This window comes from Sitodiplosis mosellana, unplaced genomic scaffold (assembly GCF_009176505.1).
Source record: "Sitodiplosis mosellana isolate CC-2019 unplaced genomic scaffold, AAFC_SMos_1.0 Smas_scaffold_22, whole genome shotgun sequence".
In the NCBI taxonomy this organism is placed as follows: Eukaryota; Metazoa; Arthropoda; class Insecta; order Diptera; family Cecidomyiidae; genus Sitodiplosis; species Sitodiplosis mosellana.
In genome coordinates, this window is record NW_022595264.1 from 385,814 (window position 1) to 399,866 (window position 14,053).

At 37.1% G+C, this 14,053-nt stretch overlaps 5 protein-coding genes across 8 annotated transcripts in view; 2 read left to right on the forward strand and 3 right to left on the reverse strand.

The window, feature by feature from the left end:
- Nucleotides 1–5: 5 nt before the first annotated feature.
- On the reverse strand, nt 6–4,432 carry LOC129568736 (transmembrane protein 62-like). 3 transcript variants are annotated; one of them, XM_055446982.1, is made up of 8 exons: nt 3,855–4,432; nt 2,832–3,113; nt 2,509–2,758; nt 1,807–2,418; nt 1,343–1,714; nt 752–1,283; nt 620–691; nt 6–548 (listed from the first exon to the last, which is right to left on the reverse strand). In XM_055446982.1, the coding sequence occupies exons 2-8, from the start codon at nt 3,018–3,020 to the stop codon at nt 527–529; spliced, it is 2,049 nt and encodes a 682-aa protein (XP_055302957.1). In that variant the 5' UTR covers nt 3,021–3,113; nt 3,855–4,432; the 3' UTR covers nt 6–526. The 3 variants fall into 3 exon arrangements, with proteins under 3 accessions (XP_055302957.1, XP_055302958.1, XP_055302959.1); XM_055446983.1 differs by having other exon boundaries at nt 3,522–3,903; XM_055446984.1 differs by lacking the exon at nt 3,855–4,432 and adding an exon at nt 3,402–3,529.
- Nucleotides 3,933–6,925, forward strand: LOC129568740 (bromodomain-containing protein DDB_G0280777-like). The gene is made up of 3 exons (XM_055446987.1): nt 3,933–4,378; nt 4,704–5,650; nt 5,757–6,925. Exons 2-3 carry the CDS (start codon nt 4,780–4,782, stop codon nt 6,197–6,199), a joined length of 1,314 nt encoding a protein of 437 aa, XP_055302962.1. The 5' UTR covers nt 3,933–4,378; nt 4,704–4,779; the 3' UTR covers nt 6,200–6,925.
- LOC129568733 (protein arginine N-methyltransferase 9-like) lies at nt 6,713–10,066 on the reverse strand. Its single transcript, XM_055446979.1, has 2 exons — nt 9,117–10,066; nt 6,713–9,048 (listed from the first exon to the last, which is right to left on the reverse strand). Exons 1-2 carry the CDS (start codon nt 9,335–9,337, stop codon nt 7,017–7,019), a joined length of 2,253 nt encoding a protein of 750 aa, XP_055302954.1. The 5' UTR covers nt 9,338–10,066; the 3' UTR covers nt 6,713–7,016.
- Nucleotides 10,067–10,132: 66 nt separating this feature from the next.
- LOC129568745 (RNA-binding protein 42) overlaps nt 10,133–14,053 on the forward strand; it is a 6,109-nt gene continuing 2,188 nt past the window's right edge. The window contains exons 1-4 of the mRNA XM_055446995.1: nt 10,133–10,273; nt 10,406–10,778; nt 10,842–11,009; nt 11,077–11,332. Coding sequence (XP_055302970.1) covers nt 10,233–10,273; nt 10,406–10,778; nt 10,842–11,009; nt 11,077–11,332 — 838 coding nt within the window. The 5' untranslated portion in view covers nt 10,133–10,232. The remainder of the gene's footprint in view (nt 10,274–10,405; nt 10,779–10,841; nt 11,010–11,076; nt 11,333–14,053) is intronic.
- The window catches only part of LOC129568747 (uncharacterized), a 3,661-nt gene continuing 962 nt past the window's right edge, over nt 11,355–14,053 (reverse strand). The window contains exons 1-2 of one of the 2 annotated variants that reach the window (XM_055446998.1): nt 12,057–12,394; nt 11,355–11,969 (exon numbers count right to left, since the gene is read on the reverse strand). In XM_055446998.1, coding sequence (XP_055302973.1) covers nt 11,532–11,966 — 435 coding nt within the window. In that variant the 5' untranslated portion in view covers nt 11,967–11,969; nt 12,057–12,394 and the 3' untranslated portion in view covers nt 11,355–11,531. Of the gene's footprint in view, nt 11,970–12,056; nt 12,395–14,053 lie in introns of those variants that run through there. The other variant, XM_055446997.1, reaches the window with a different exon arrangement.

Consider the following 14,053-nt stretch of genomic DNA (forward strand, 5'->3'; position numbering starts at 1 on the left):
CAATATATGTTAAATCATTGTTTTATTTCAACAAATGGTTGTCGGGAGAAACACTGGGTACGAAAAATATTACACATATTAATGTTTCAGTTTCATTGAAAATAATTGTAAATTTTCATCAAAATCATATATTGCTTAGAATTAAATATGGTGCTTGGAAAGATAGCATGAGTTTGGAACACACATTATGTTTACTTCAACACGATTTGGTTGTTATTTCTAAAAAATATCCCATTTTTGTTGTTGTTCCACATATTATGGTTATAATATTCTTTATAGTCATTTTGGAATTCATTTTATCTATAGTCATCTAACACGAAAGCCTCTGGTTGGTTTCTAACATACATTTATATATGTGGTACAGTCAACTAAAACATGTGATGTATTGAATGTGTGTAAAAATTAGGACAAAACCCGTGTCATTGAACATCACATCAGCTTAAAATGAGAAAGAGTCACAGAGATTATGGCCAAGTTGTGAATAATAATTGTATCCGTAAAGTTGTCCGAAGCATGAGCTCCAATTTCAGTTTTTATGACTGTCGTCACTGCAAAATAAACAGAGGAATTAAATTAGATTCAAAGGTACTCAAGTATCAGTCTTCATCATGATATTCACGTTTCTGTTGCGGTCGTTTGTTGATTTTCAGTGAGAGGTTTCTCTGGACCACTCCAAACATATACGACAGATCTGTAAGAACGTTTCGTGTTAACTCTTTGAATAAATTCATTGGATAAATACCAATATTACCTTAGTGCATCCTCTGGTAAATTGTTTGCCAGATAATAGAGATAAATGTTCAACACCACCGACCATGTTCTGAACACGCTTAGGAAAAATGCGGACGCACCGTACAGAATGCCAAAGAATACGGAAAGTGAAATCTCAATGGCGATTATGAAGTAGAATGCAGCCTGTGAGATCTTAGTCCACCATCCACGGTGGTTTTTCGTTGGCATTCCAATCACTTGATAGTATCGTTTTGAGAGACACTTTGAGTATATCCAGTTCAACGGACATTGACATAGTAGCAATTGTGAGAATCCATAAAAGAATGTAAGAGATCCAGGCAAGAATGATCCATCCAAATAGATTCCCCACACGAAAACTGCCCCATACCGACCATCAACTATTTCACAGATTACCCATGGTCCGACTGCCAAATAGAAGCAGTACAAAATGACTGGCCAGAAGATTCGATCCACTGATGATAGAATCCAAAATTGCTGTAGACATGACATGGATGAACGGCAGGTGTTGCGTCGTCGGTTAAGTAAACCAACTGAAATCATTCGAATTGTTAACATTTTCTGAAAAAAAAATTCATATTATTGACCTTACCTTTGACTAGCTCATGCCAACTGCGCAGGAAAATCAATGGAGCAACACAAACAACCAGTGAAAACCAGAACATACTCTTGAATATGGTTGTTGCATCCGTTTGTAGCACAAAAAGCGCTAACAAGTCGAATTTCAGCGATCGTTCTTCGTCTAATTTGAATGGCTGTGCCACTTGATTTTCCCGGCCATCATTATCCACAACCGTCACTGTGATGTAATACAATCCATTTTGATAACGCTTTGGATCCCATGGAACAACGTAAAAGTTATCGTTAACTTGTTTGCATGTCTCTTTGAGTTCATTGCCTATTTGAACCGTACACCTTTTGATACCAGACGGGGAAAATGCCAATATTCTAATGTGCGTCGATTCTGAACAGGGAAACAGAGTTGAGTGTTATGAATAATGATTGAAAATGATTCATTACGACTTTTTTGTCTAAAAATTGCAACTGTCAACCAACCTAATTGAATCTTAGCTTCATGTCGATGTGGAATATGGAAGAGTGCATGCTTCGGATTCGTAATCAATACGATGGGCCAAACACCATGTTCAGTATCGACGATTGAGAGTAACCCATGATCGATTGCGGCCACTCGATACTTTCGACATGTCTTCCAATCGGCAACTTCGAGTTCAAGAAAGCTATCGGCTTGCAGCGCATACATTCGAGGAACCATTCCGCCCAATGAATGCAGATGACCACACATGTAAGCCAAACTGGTGTCGTAATCACTGATAATGCGACGCAACGAACGATTTTCTTTGTTCTTTGTGATTATACATGTTGTAGGATAATGGCCAAACCAAATGGTGTAATTGACTCCCGCTTTTCTTGACTCATCCACCAAATGCTGCAAATGAACGGTGTCATTTTGCGTTAACATTCCTACGAAGTTGAACGGTCTTTTTGGTCCTGATGGTTCGAGGCATGCATCGACCGCGATGAATGAAAACAAATCACCATTCGAGCCTTTGACTATCTCCATGTAGGAACGTTTATGCTTCGCACCTTGGATTGAGTATCGCTTGAAATGGGAGTTATTTGACATGCTCGATGGGACATTGAAATTGTCTAGAATTAAAAGTAATTCGCATAATAATGACTGTTCGAGTAGAACAATACCATTTTGTCACAATTGAATACCATTGTATCAATACAAACCATGATTGCCACGTAGATCAAGCCATTTAGTCTTTTCTTTCACATTCGCCTGTGTGAGAATGTCATGATAGATTTTCCACTCTTCGTCATACTGTTGACTGATAAAAAAGTCTTTTCCTCGTGCATCAGTTAAATCTCCTGAAGCGATTACCACCGACGGTTTGATTGTGTCCAACGTCTCAGTGGCAAATTTACGAAAATCGCGAATTCGTTGCTCATCACGGAAAATGCTGATGTGAATATCGGAGATCTATACAACAACAATATAAAAAAATTAATTCAACATTTTGCACTTGAATTCCGAAAAATACCACTTTACACACCTGTACAAACCAGAATAAATGTTCTGGATTCTCGTTCATATATACACTTTGTGCTTTTGATTTGAAGTTCTGGCTACGTTTCTCAATTTTTTCTTGGTCAAAGTCATCAATATAGCCGGTGGATCGGGTCATAAACATAAATACCGATAGAATGCCAATACAAATGATTATCACAAATGTCGACCTCATTGTCTCTGGCCGATCGTCAATTTTCGTTGGAATCACACGAAGCGGTATAACCTCTCAAACAGAAACGGTGAAATGTGTTTTGAATGATTGATTCTGTAGAGTATTGAATTGAGTTCGTTACATAAGATTTCGTGTAAATATTGAAATCACTTTATTCTACTGAATGACTAATTGCGTTGTAATGTTTGGTAGAACATGTATTTTTCGCAAGTTGTTTTGCGCTACCAATGTCGACTGAGAATAACAGTTTAACTCATTTTATGGTATGGATTTATCGAATGTGACGGTAATAAATGTAATCATGATATTTTGAATAGTTTTATCATTATCACTGAATTTGTATGGCTCTTTTTCTTTTTCTGGTGTGCTATTGATGCTTACATATCAGATGTTCTAACACACATTGATATGTAGTTTTTTTTCTGCCTGTCAATGAGAGGTAGTCAGATAAGGCTAGGCTCAATGGTATATGTGCGTGCATTGTGACTTTTCTAGTGTTACCATTTTTTGTTTTGATGAATTTCACCAACTGAAAACGACCGAGAGCATCGAATATGCGCTCAGTTATTTTTGGAATGTGAACAGGGTGTTCAGATGGTACAAATATGTGATATATCTCGATTTGACATCGACATTTCTACCAAAAAAATTTATTTCACTTGAAAAAATGCTGAATAAAACTGTTGGTAAATCGATTTCCATGTGGAATGAATTTCAATTTCTCGATTGAATAACCAAATCTCTTGAAATTTTCATTTAAAATGACATCTTTGAAATGCTGTTGCAAAATGGAGAAACTGATTTTTTTTCTGAAGCCATATGTCAAATACACACCTCCCATCACAGTATCCCTCTTTCGTTAGCGCTGCGTGTGTATGTGTGAGCAATGAGCATGGTTGTGCATTTTAATTTGACAAGTGAGCGCATTCCATATATTTTCACTCGATACCACACAGTCGACATTGTCTGTCACCGACAGCAGGCGATCTCGTTTCCGAATTTTTTTCTTTCATTCTCTATCTCTCTCACTCACTCGCTCCACCTTTACAAATAGTCAAATTATTAATTTATAGAGTAGAAAATACACAAAAAATATCAATAAAATTTGCATTGATTTTGTGGCAACGCATTGTAAATTCTAATTACAACATCATCATCGTGTGCCAATAGTGTTTTAGTCTCAATTTTTTCGTCAATCGTATTTTTTTCTCTCGTTCCTTTCGGTTGAATTACAAATTTTTGAGATTAGATGCACAAGACTTTTATTTTATCTGCTTCTATTACACGCACGCATACAACCGAATTTCACAGTGTGTATTTTAGTGTGATCCATTCAGCAATTTAGATATATTGAACAGGTCAGTGTATTTTTCATGTTTAACATTTACTCTACTAAATTCTAAGTCTACACTGTGGAATGCGAGGAAAAAAAATTATTTCAAGTGGTAACATGACATCACATACAGTGCGATTTGTAACTAGTTAAAAAAAAAAACAGAAAGCCACAGCAAATAGAAGAAGAAGAGAAAAAAATGTATCGAATAATTGCGTGAAAGTGACAGTGATTTAATTCAATTGACCTAATAGAATATCGGCTGGCCTACTTTCCTAATCATCACATTTACTATATATATCTAAAATCATTGAAACATGTTTTTTTTCTCTTACTTTCTTAAATTTCAGGTTTTCTAACGCTTTTATCTCGTGTGAAAGGTAGAAAAATTTTGTTCAAAACACAAGAAGCAACATCAGATACAAAATGCCCGGTGGAAATATATGTGAGGAAAATCTGGAGCAACGAATTGAACGGATCCGGAAACGAGATGAAGAGATTGAAAAGAGACATCGTGAAGCCGAAGCCGATCGTTTGGCAGCATTACAAGCGAATGCAATGGTTAAAACGACCGCACCGTCCGATGAGGATTGGCCCAAAGCGCATAAATACGACAAATTGGATTTCACATACGATGTGAAAAATGAAGAAATCAATGCTGACGATAAGAAACCAGTGGATGAAGCCAGATTGCAACGTCCATTTAAAAAGTTTCCCGACGGTCAAGGACCACCAGCCGATCCAACGTATAATTTTTTGGCCGATGCTGAACGCGATGGAAAAGCCCAAGCAAACATCGCTTCGAATGATAGCAAGAATTGGCGGGCCAGTAATAATAATAGTAATAACACCGGTTTGAACAACAATAGACGGAATAACGGCAACAACAGTAGTTTCAATCGTGGACGAAATGGTGCCAAAGGCAAGACACCATTGCCAAAAGGAAAATCAACCGACGAACCAATTTTGCGTAAAAATGATCGTGAACGTAACAACGAACCACGAATGCAACGACAAACATCAAGCGATGGCATGTGGAGACGCACGGACGATAAACGAAACGATGGCAAAGAAAGCAAAAATAATGTGCCGACCTCACCAACCGGCCGAATGGTCGATGAACGTCAATTGAATTTAAACACAAAAACAAGCAATAAATCATCCATCCAACAGCGTATGATGCCAGCTAAACCAGATGTAGACCATTTGCAACAGAATTTATCGGATTTGTCGATTGAAAAGCGCGGAAATATCACTGTGTCGGTGACCAAAGACGGTGAAGTGAAAAGTGTCAAATGTAAGATGAGTTTTTTTTTTGGATGAAATTTTGGCAGCCTTCTTATTTGCATGAGAAGTCTTTTACATGTAATTCTTTTTTATGCTAAATTATTTGTTCATTTCAGTGGAAGCAGCTAGGTCCATTGGCTCAGGCCGTGTTGGCGGTGCAACAATGCGGCAAGTTCAACCACAACAGCTACAATTGCAACAGCAGCAGCAGCAGCAGCAGCAGTTGCAGCAACAACAACAACCACAGCTACAACAGCAACAATACGTCTCGAGTCCTCCTCTGGCTATGATGGACTTGAGCTTAAATGCACAAGCACATGCACCGGCTTCGATCAACTATCCGGTAATTGATCATTTCAAGCCACCACAGCAACAACAACAACCGCTACAGTCGCAATTACCACCGCCGCAGCAAGTGATTCAAGTGGACCCAACACCAAAGCCAATGAGCAACATCATCAATGGGGTTCCCTTTAAATTGCCCAGCGTTCAGGATCGTTTGATTAAGAATCGCCTCTTCTTCGACGAAAACCTGAAGAATGTGGCCGGTAATCAATAAATAAAAACACAAACGATTAACCTTGTTTACGAAAAAATGGATCTCTTACTCGAAGAAATCCACACAAAAAAAGAAACATTGATAATTTAGACAAAAAAAAGGTGAACTTTGAGATTGAGATAAAGTGCATCACGTCATTCAGACCGTGGATGTGGACGCGGATTTGTTTTTTTGTTGTTTATTATAATTTCGTATAAAATTTATATGTATCAATTTTTTCTTTCGCTAATTATAAAAATTTAGGACAATTTCTCTTTTCAAAACAATCGACAATTATTATGAACGAAAGTATTTATTATTTTATGAATTTTAACTATAAATTACGTCGAAAACATAGCGTAAATGTTACGACGCTAAACACTTTTCTGATCTATCTAAGAGTTTGCGAACAAAAAAAAATGAACAACCACATTATCCTTTCAATTGCATTGAACTCGTTGAAAAAAAAAAAAAAATATGATTATTATTATTTCTATTTATGAAACAAACAAAATTATCTAAAACGAAAACAACTTTATTTTTTTTTAGTATTATTCCTTTATGTTGGATTGAGTTTTATTATTCGCATTATATATGGTCAAAATTCTTTTACAATTTTGATAATATACATTTATTATTTTGAATTATTATTGTACCTTTTTTTTCGTTTGTTTAATTACTGATAACTGAAGTTTCAACAGAAAAAAAAACGCATAATAAAAAAATACACATTTGAGAGAGAAAAAATGACATTTCAATTGAAAACAATACATATTTATATTATTATTTTGCAGAAGAAGGTGGTGCAATGACAACGAAAACACGTTTTAAAAACCAGCTATTTTAAATCGATTTTCATTACACCTGTATTTTGTCGGTATTTCAATGTAACGAAACCATTTTCCCTGTGCACATCATTCTCATTGAATATAAAACAGCCTATCCGAGCAAATGAATTTTTTCGCTTTGTTGAAATTGTATTTTTCGATGAAGCGGTCAACAAAATATTAAAATAAAACAGCACACCATGAATGGCATTGGTGTTGTTGGTGTTTGGTTCCGTGCTGACCGTGTTAGTTTTATCATCGCCTAAGTATAATTTGTGCTCAATTTCATAAAAGTTGTCATGCAGTTGCACATTGGCCGTTCGATACGCTTCGTACAATATCTTACAATTAAAGTCTTCAAATAGATCTAGATGCAATGTCGTTGCATACTCATTGATTAGCGCACCGATTTGAAGACGATCCACAATCTCTGGTTCGATTACACGTGTCGCCGTTCGTAACCAGCCTGAGTTGATAATGTTGCACATGACCTCTACCGTTTCGGGTAGCATGAAACCTTTTGGCGTCAATTTATTTTCCTTTAAAATACCATAATTTGCCACTTGACTCGAATTCAATGCTCCATAGCTATCGATCAACGGCAGAATAATCAAATCGAATTTATCGTTGATGAATAGGGTGTCGTGTGGATCATCGATGAATACTATCGAATCTAAGGGTATACAATTTGCTTCGGCTATAAATGAAACAAATTCCATGGCTTCTTTCGAGCAGTACAGCGTTTTGAGTCGATGCTCTTTTAGCAGAGCAATTCCCACCGTGGGAAATGGTAAAAAGTCCAGTATATTTTCGACGTTTGAAACTTTCTCTTGTTTTGGTCCCTTATTTTTACTCGTCGTTGAGGTTGCATGCAGTTTTCCGAATCGCTTTTGCACCTCAGCAAAAACATCAAATTCGAGTGCGTTGATCAGTTCAGTGTCATTTAAAAATTTCACCATTTCGCTAGTCAATCCCGAATAGGTTTTACCATAGGCGTCGTAATAGTGATCAATTTTGAGTATGCCATTCGCTGCGGAAACGGTAACATTGAGATTTTGTAGCTTTTGTGAGTTGGTGAATCGATGTTTCAAACGGAAAATGGCAGTTTCCCAGCAACCTGGCTGCTCTCCAATCGATGCATCACGGTTTAATGGGTCTGTATTGACTTTTATCGTATCATCTGGATCAAGAGATATTTCGAACCAAACACAAAATCCATCTAAAATAGACTCGGGCGTAATGTAAGCCAATCGTACATTCATTTTCAGTTCACCATTCATGAGGGCATATAATTCGTCTAAATTGTTCAAATTCACGTTCATCGCTTCTTCGACTTTTGTAATCAATTTGAAATCCTTGAGTTGATCAATGTGACATGCATCGTACGGTTCTCGGTTATTCGAGCTAAGGCTATAGTTCTGCACATAAATAGTGTCTGTAAAGCAACTTGAGTTAACCACATTCTGTTCCATTGCTAATTGTCGTGATTGAAATCCGGCCACAAACAGTCTAACTCGCGCTGGTATAATCAAACCATTGGATTTGAGAAGACTTTCTTTGGCATGAATAAGCGTATCGAGTAGTCCTTCACCAAACACTCCACAATCCATTGTCTCCGTCACAATCAAATCGACCTTCCCACCTAAATCGCTGTGTGCATCCAATTTGGTGGAATGCTTCGGTATCAGTTTGATTTGATCACCGTATCCATTTCGACGAAACGATTCTGATGCAATGTGGCACATAAGCGGTGAACATTCGCAGGCTGCTGTCTGTGCGGCACCTAATTCATGTGCATATAATGCCAGAAGTCCTGTCCCAGTTCCAATATCCAATACACTGACTTGGTTGCGCTGCTGAATCGCTTTTCCAATAGCTGCTTTGTATTTTCGATTGCGGTCCGAGTCGTTTAGCATGCCAAAATGCCACCGCTCCACCAGTTGATTTTTTACATTGTCCAAATTCTGATATGATTTCAAATAATTGGCATCAATCGATAGGATCTTTTCGAAACAGCATTGTGCCTCGAGTAATTTTTCCACGCTGCAAAAAAGAAACACATCGTTTTATAAACGAAAAATTGAAAGTATGTGATGATTATTATCAATTACCTCGCCAACGATGTTCCAAAGCTATCCAATTTACATAAATCTTGTTGCGTAAGTTTATCGCTGTCGGTTCTATCATTTTTCTTTGCCTCTTTGCTGACGATCAGTGCAAAAATGTCGTCCAAATTATTTTCTTTGTTTGGTTCGACACGAACCAATGGTAGTATTTGTTTGTATTCATTTCGATCATCCAAGCCGATCGTATTATCTTCGTATGAATTCATTAATAAAGCCGCATCAACGTCACAACTACTTGTGATTTAACCGAAAATTACGAGCCACCGCAAGCACACACTTTGACAACTAATTCAATGTACGACGTGGTTCACACCTTTTTTCACATTCACTTGTTTGCGCTTTTGAACTCTTTTTTTTCCACTCTTCTTTTGTCCATTACATCAATACAAATAAATTTTCACAGTTTTTTCGATTCAACAATTATTTCTGCGTCGCAGTAACTAAATTCTTTTCAAAATTTCGCACAAAAATTTTACATTATTTTCTATTTGCTTATATAAGAAACGTAGTCATACCGATGAAACTTTTTTTTTCGGTAGTCGCGCGTTGCTGCTGCTGCTCTGTCTCTTGCTTTCGGTGTTTTTCTTTTGATCACAGAATGAATATGAACATATTTGTTTATGTAAACATTGTGAGGTTATTATAAAACTGACTTTTTTTTTTACTTTGAAATTTGACAGTAATCATCAGCTGGAGTTGAAAGCTCTTATGCACCGTTCACAATATTTGAAAAAAATTATAACTGCGAAGGAAATTGTCGAGCACATTCAGCGTTTTTGCTGTCTCATTGTGTGTTTTAAATTTTAAATGAAATACTTCATTCGAATTGCAAGTTCGATTGGTTCGACAAAAGAGAGATAATTAAAATTCATCACTGGAATACACAAATCAAATGTCCCATTTGGTGGATTGCTCACTTTATGGTGAGTAGCAGTAAATGTTCACCACAAGCCATCCAACGACATTGTCAACGAAATGTGTCTTTTGCAACTGTCAATTATCGCTCTGACAGTATCGCGTTTTGGTAAATAAAAAAAAAATTGCTGCTAAAAAAGTGTGAGACAGAAAATTAACTGAATAAAGAGCAAATTCGACTGAAAAATGGGTGAGAAACGAAAGCATATGGAGGATGAGTTGTCTCGGTAAGAGATCTTAACACTAATATCATGAATTTCATGCTGAGAATAGAGAATAGTAATTTTGTTGAAATATCCAACACAACCCATCCAATAATCCAATAACATCGATAAACGTTTACTTGTTCCCATGGTCAGATTCGAGGCAGAAATCTCAGGTGCAACGAGTGGCAGTGGTCCGAATTCCGGTTCGAACAGTTTATTTATTCCACATCAATTGCGACCGGTTGTTTGTGCAAATACTTACAGTCAAGTCCAGCAAAAGTTGCAACAAAATCCGCTACCGAAACCAGGTCCAGGTCCAGGTCAAGGTCCAATGATGAACAATATGCCACCGCCACCACCGCATATTGCACCGGCCTTTGTATCCACGTTCCTTCCCCATTCAGACCATTCAGTTCCAGAGAAATCATACAGTTCTGAACCGACACCGGTTGTACTCAGTAGTGCACCAAAATTATACACCAATCGAATGTCTATCAATCCAACAGAAACACCAATCGCACCACAAGTACCTATCTAAACGAAACTTCATTGCGTGCATATGGTAACCAACCTCTATTTTCTATTGCAGATTGACATTTCCAACATTCAATTCGATGTGACACAAAAATTGAAAAAACTCAAAACAGAGAAACCCAACGGACCAAATCCAATCGCAGAAGCCGCCATTCAGGCGGCTAAAGCATCGTCAGCTTTGCAAAACTTTCAAATTAACGAAAAACGGAAGAAGGATAAAAAGGTTTTTCATAGCTTCGAATTCATTTTTTTTTTCTCAACTAACTAACAACATCTTTTTCAACTTGCAGACGGTACGAGTTGCAGGTGGACAGGTCTGGGAGGATCCTTCACTCGCCGATTGGGAATCGGATGATTTTCGTATCTTCTGCGGTGATTTGGGAAATGATGTCAACGATGAGCTCCTCACGCGAACATTCAATAAATTCCCATCATTTACCAGGGCAAAAGTGATTCGAGACAAGCGAACGGGCAAATCGAAAGGTTTTGGCTTTGTTTCATTCAAAGAACCAGGCGATTTCATACGGGCCATGAAGGAGATGGACGGTAAGAAAGAACAAACGATAACTTTCAGTTTAAAGCGTTTTTTAATTTCATATCAAATGCTACTAGCGCAAATGCTCATTTCGTCTTCTTAAATCTAATAATTTGTACCAAGGACCTTAACAATTTAGTATGTGTGAACAATTTCAATGAGTATTTAATGAGTGTGATTATCCTAAAACAAAGTCGAAATTGTTCAATGTCAGCGACCTGGTCCCCAGCCAGTTTGTGAAATGAATATATTCGGTAGCTGAACGACCACTTGTGTTGGTCTTGGCGTTGTTGGTTTTACGGTGGTTGGTGACCGACAATCTGGTTGTGTGCGTGGTCGTCGTCGCGTCTTTGACTTTTTGACATGTCTACGAACCATTGAATTTGGCTTTTGTGTTTCGCTCTGTGGTTTCTGCGTCGTTTGCTCAATTGTCGTCGCATCATGATCCAGATTCTTGGACGATTCAATTACATCGACTATGGTGTATTGCAAATTGTCTAATTTTTCATCATTATTCTGTACGGCTGTTCGGTTTTCCGCTGTCACAGCTAAATCCGATGCTTCTGATGCAATTGGTACGGCATGTACGCGATTTGTGGCGTAAAAAAGTACCAGCAAAAATCCAATTAAATTGTACGGATTCATAATCTGTAAATGAGACGCAATAGAAAAAAAATACACATAACCGGTTAGTTATTATTTACAATGTGAATGAATATTTCGTGATATGTTCACCGCAATTTTTCTATTTTGTTCATTCTACGGCATTCTAAATGGGTTTTTTTTCTCACTCGGTCGGGCTAATGAATGTGAACTTTTGACTTTCTAGAGAGAGTTGATGTCGGTATGCGTATGCATGAAATCACTTTTATGGCACGCCAGCTCGAGTAAATTGAAACCCTTAAGTGGCGCTGATAATTAACTCCTATCATTACTATTATATATTCCATTTTGCCATTTATTTTTACATCCATCGCTCCTTATTAGGTAAAAAAAATGACGACAACCGTTGAAGGAAAGCATTTCTATCGAATGATTTAAGCCACGCTTTCTATATAAACAACGTGTTTGACTTTTTGACATTTCGTTGAATGTATCAGACGTTTTTTTAAACGACAAAAAATCCGCTAACATTCGGGAAAAACATCTTACGCGTTTTCAATTAAAATGTTCAATCAATCATTCACTATGATCCGAAAATAGCTTATTTCGAAATTGTGCATACTGGATCAACAAATCACGAATCCACATACATTTTCGAATAAATTCTGAAGGGAATTCAACTCGACTTTTGAACTCATTTCGCTGCTTACGTCAAAACCACGAAGTCTGTAATCACCATACGAATTGAATACGCTACAGATAAATTATTGTGAGAGCAACAAAAAAATATAAACAAGACATTTGCCGATTAAAATATGCGCGTGATTCAAAAATTGGAATGTCTATCTGTTGCTCTGTCCCAGTCTAGGGTCATTTATCTCTTGCAAATCACATTCGAATCCATTCTATTCGTTGCCAGTCTTTGCGAACATTAATATGTGCAATGCCATAAAGATTCGGAAATTTTCGCAGCGAAAAGAACAGATTCGTGTATGATTAGCACGAGCCCCCGGTTAGTACTGCATTCATTTTGATTATTTATTTATTATTATTTATTGTTTATCGTATTCGGCTGACGAATCTGCGAATCTGATTAGTTTTGCTATCAACTACAAACACTAAAGCTCTTGTTCAGTATTGACTGTTTACTGTGAACATTTTTGCCAAGAAAAATTCGTGTCAATAAATCCTTGAGCATTGTTCTAAATTCTAAACGACGTAAATAATAATTGACACACTTGCTAGTTGAGTGTTATGTTTTCTGCTGGGGATTTGTTATCACTGGAAATTTACAGAACCCAATTGGCGATCTTAATAGTGATTGAAGAGTGAAAATAAGTCGACTTCTCAGTTCAGGCATACAAATTGAACTCTCTACTAGCATCGAGTCATTTCAGTTCAGTTCAGTTCGTTTTGTATTGATTCAACGAAATCAATGGCTATTGACTTATCAACCACTTTTTGGGGTCTATAAATTCAATTATAAGTTATCAATACAGTCGATGACATGCTTTCAAAATTCTCCCTGTTTGTCTGACACACAATTTGTTTGTGGCACAAAAATGCACCTTATCACGTCGCAGTGGAATTGAAATGGCATTTCTCTTCATCTCTTGCCGCGATGCAAATAATCAAATCAAAGTGAAACGGTGACGAACAGCCTAAATCTAGCCACAGTCGGTAGACATTTGAAGTGATTGGATTCGCAAAGGAAAACGTTTGGGTTCAAAGTCAATCAGAATGACCCAGACGAATCGAGTATACCATCGGTTCTATATGAATTTCATAGTGACAGAGCGAAGGCAAATGCTATATTTGGACTGTTGTAAACAACAAATTTCACAGCGAGTAAACAATTAATTTGTTTATAACACTTTCCTCATTAACTTGAAAATGATACATTATCACCGAAACGTCAACTGTGCGGTTGAAGGCTACATTCCAATTGATTTTGAAAACATCGGCTCTGTTTGAAAATTCGCTCCATTTCACTTATTCATATATGTTTACAACCCGGCAATGGAATAGGTAACGTGATTTTCACGTGAACATTCACGTCAATAGGAATTAATCACATTTTTTTGCCATTGTATTCTGACGTCGCTTCTCAATAAAAAAAACTACGCTAC

Excerpts from the sequence above, each read along its gene's own strand:
- LOC129568733 (XM_055446979.1), bottom strand. The coding sequence starts at position 9,337 with ATGAATTCATACGAAGATAATACGATCGGCTTGGATGATCGAAATGAA. Across the intron at positions 9,049-9,116 it reads TTTGGAACATCGTTGGCGAG|CGTGGAAAAATTACTCGAGG; the intron begins GTAATTGATAAT and ends TCTTTTTTGCAG.
- LOC129568736 (XM_055446982.1), bottom strand. The coding sequence starts at position 3,020 with ATGAGGTCGACATTTGTGATAATCATTTGTATTGGCATTCTATCGGTA. Across the intron at positions 2,759-2,831 it reads ATTTATTCTGGTTTGTACAG|ATCTCCGATATTCACATCAG; the intron begins GTGTGTAAAGTG and ends GTTGTTGTATAG. Across the intron at positions 1,284-1,342 it reads TTGGCATGAGCTAGTCAAAG|TTGGTTTACTTAACCGACGA; the intron begins GTAAGGTCAATA and ends GAATGATTTCAG.
- LOC129568740 (XM_055446987.1), top strand. The coding sequence starts at position 4,780 with ATGCCCGGTGGAAATATATGTGAGGAAAATCTGGAGCAACGAATTGAA. Across the intron at positions 5,651-5,756 it reads TGAAGTGAAAAGTGTCAAAT|TGGAAGCAGCTAGGTCCATT; the intron begins GTAAGATGAGTT and ends TGTTCATTTCAG.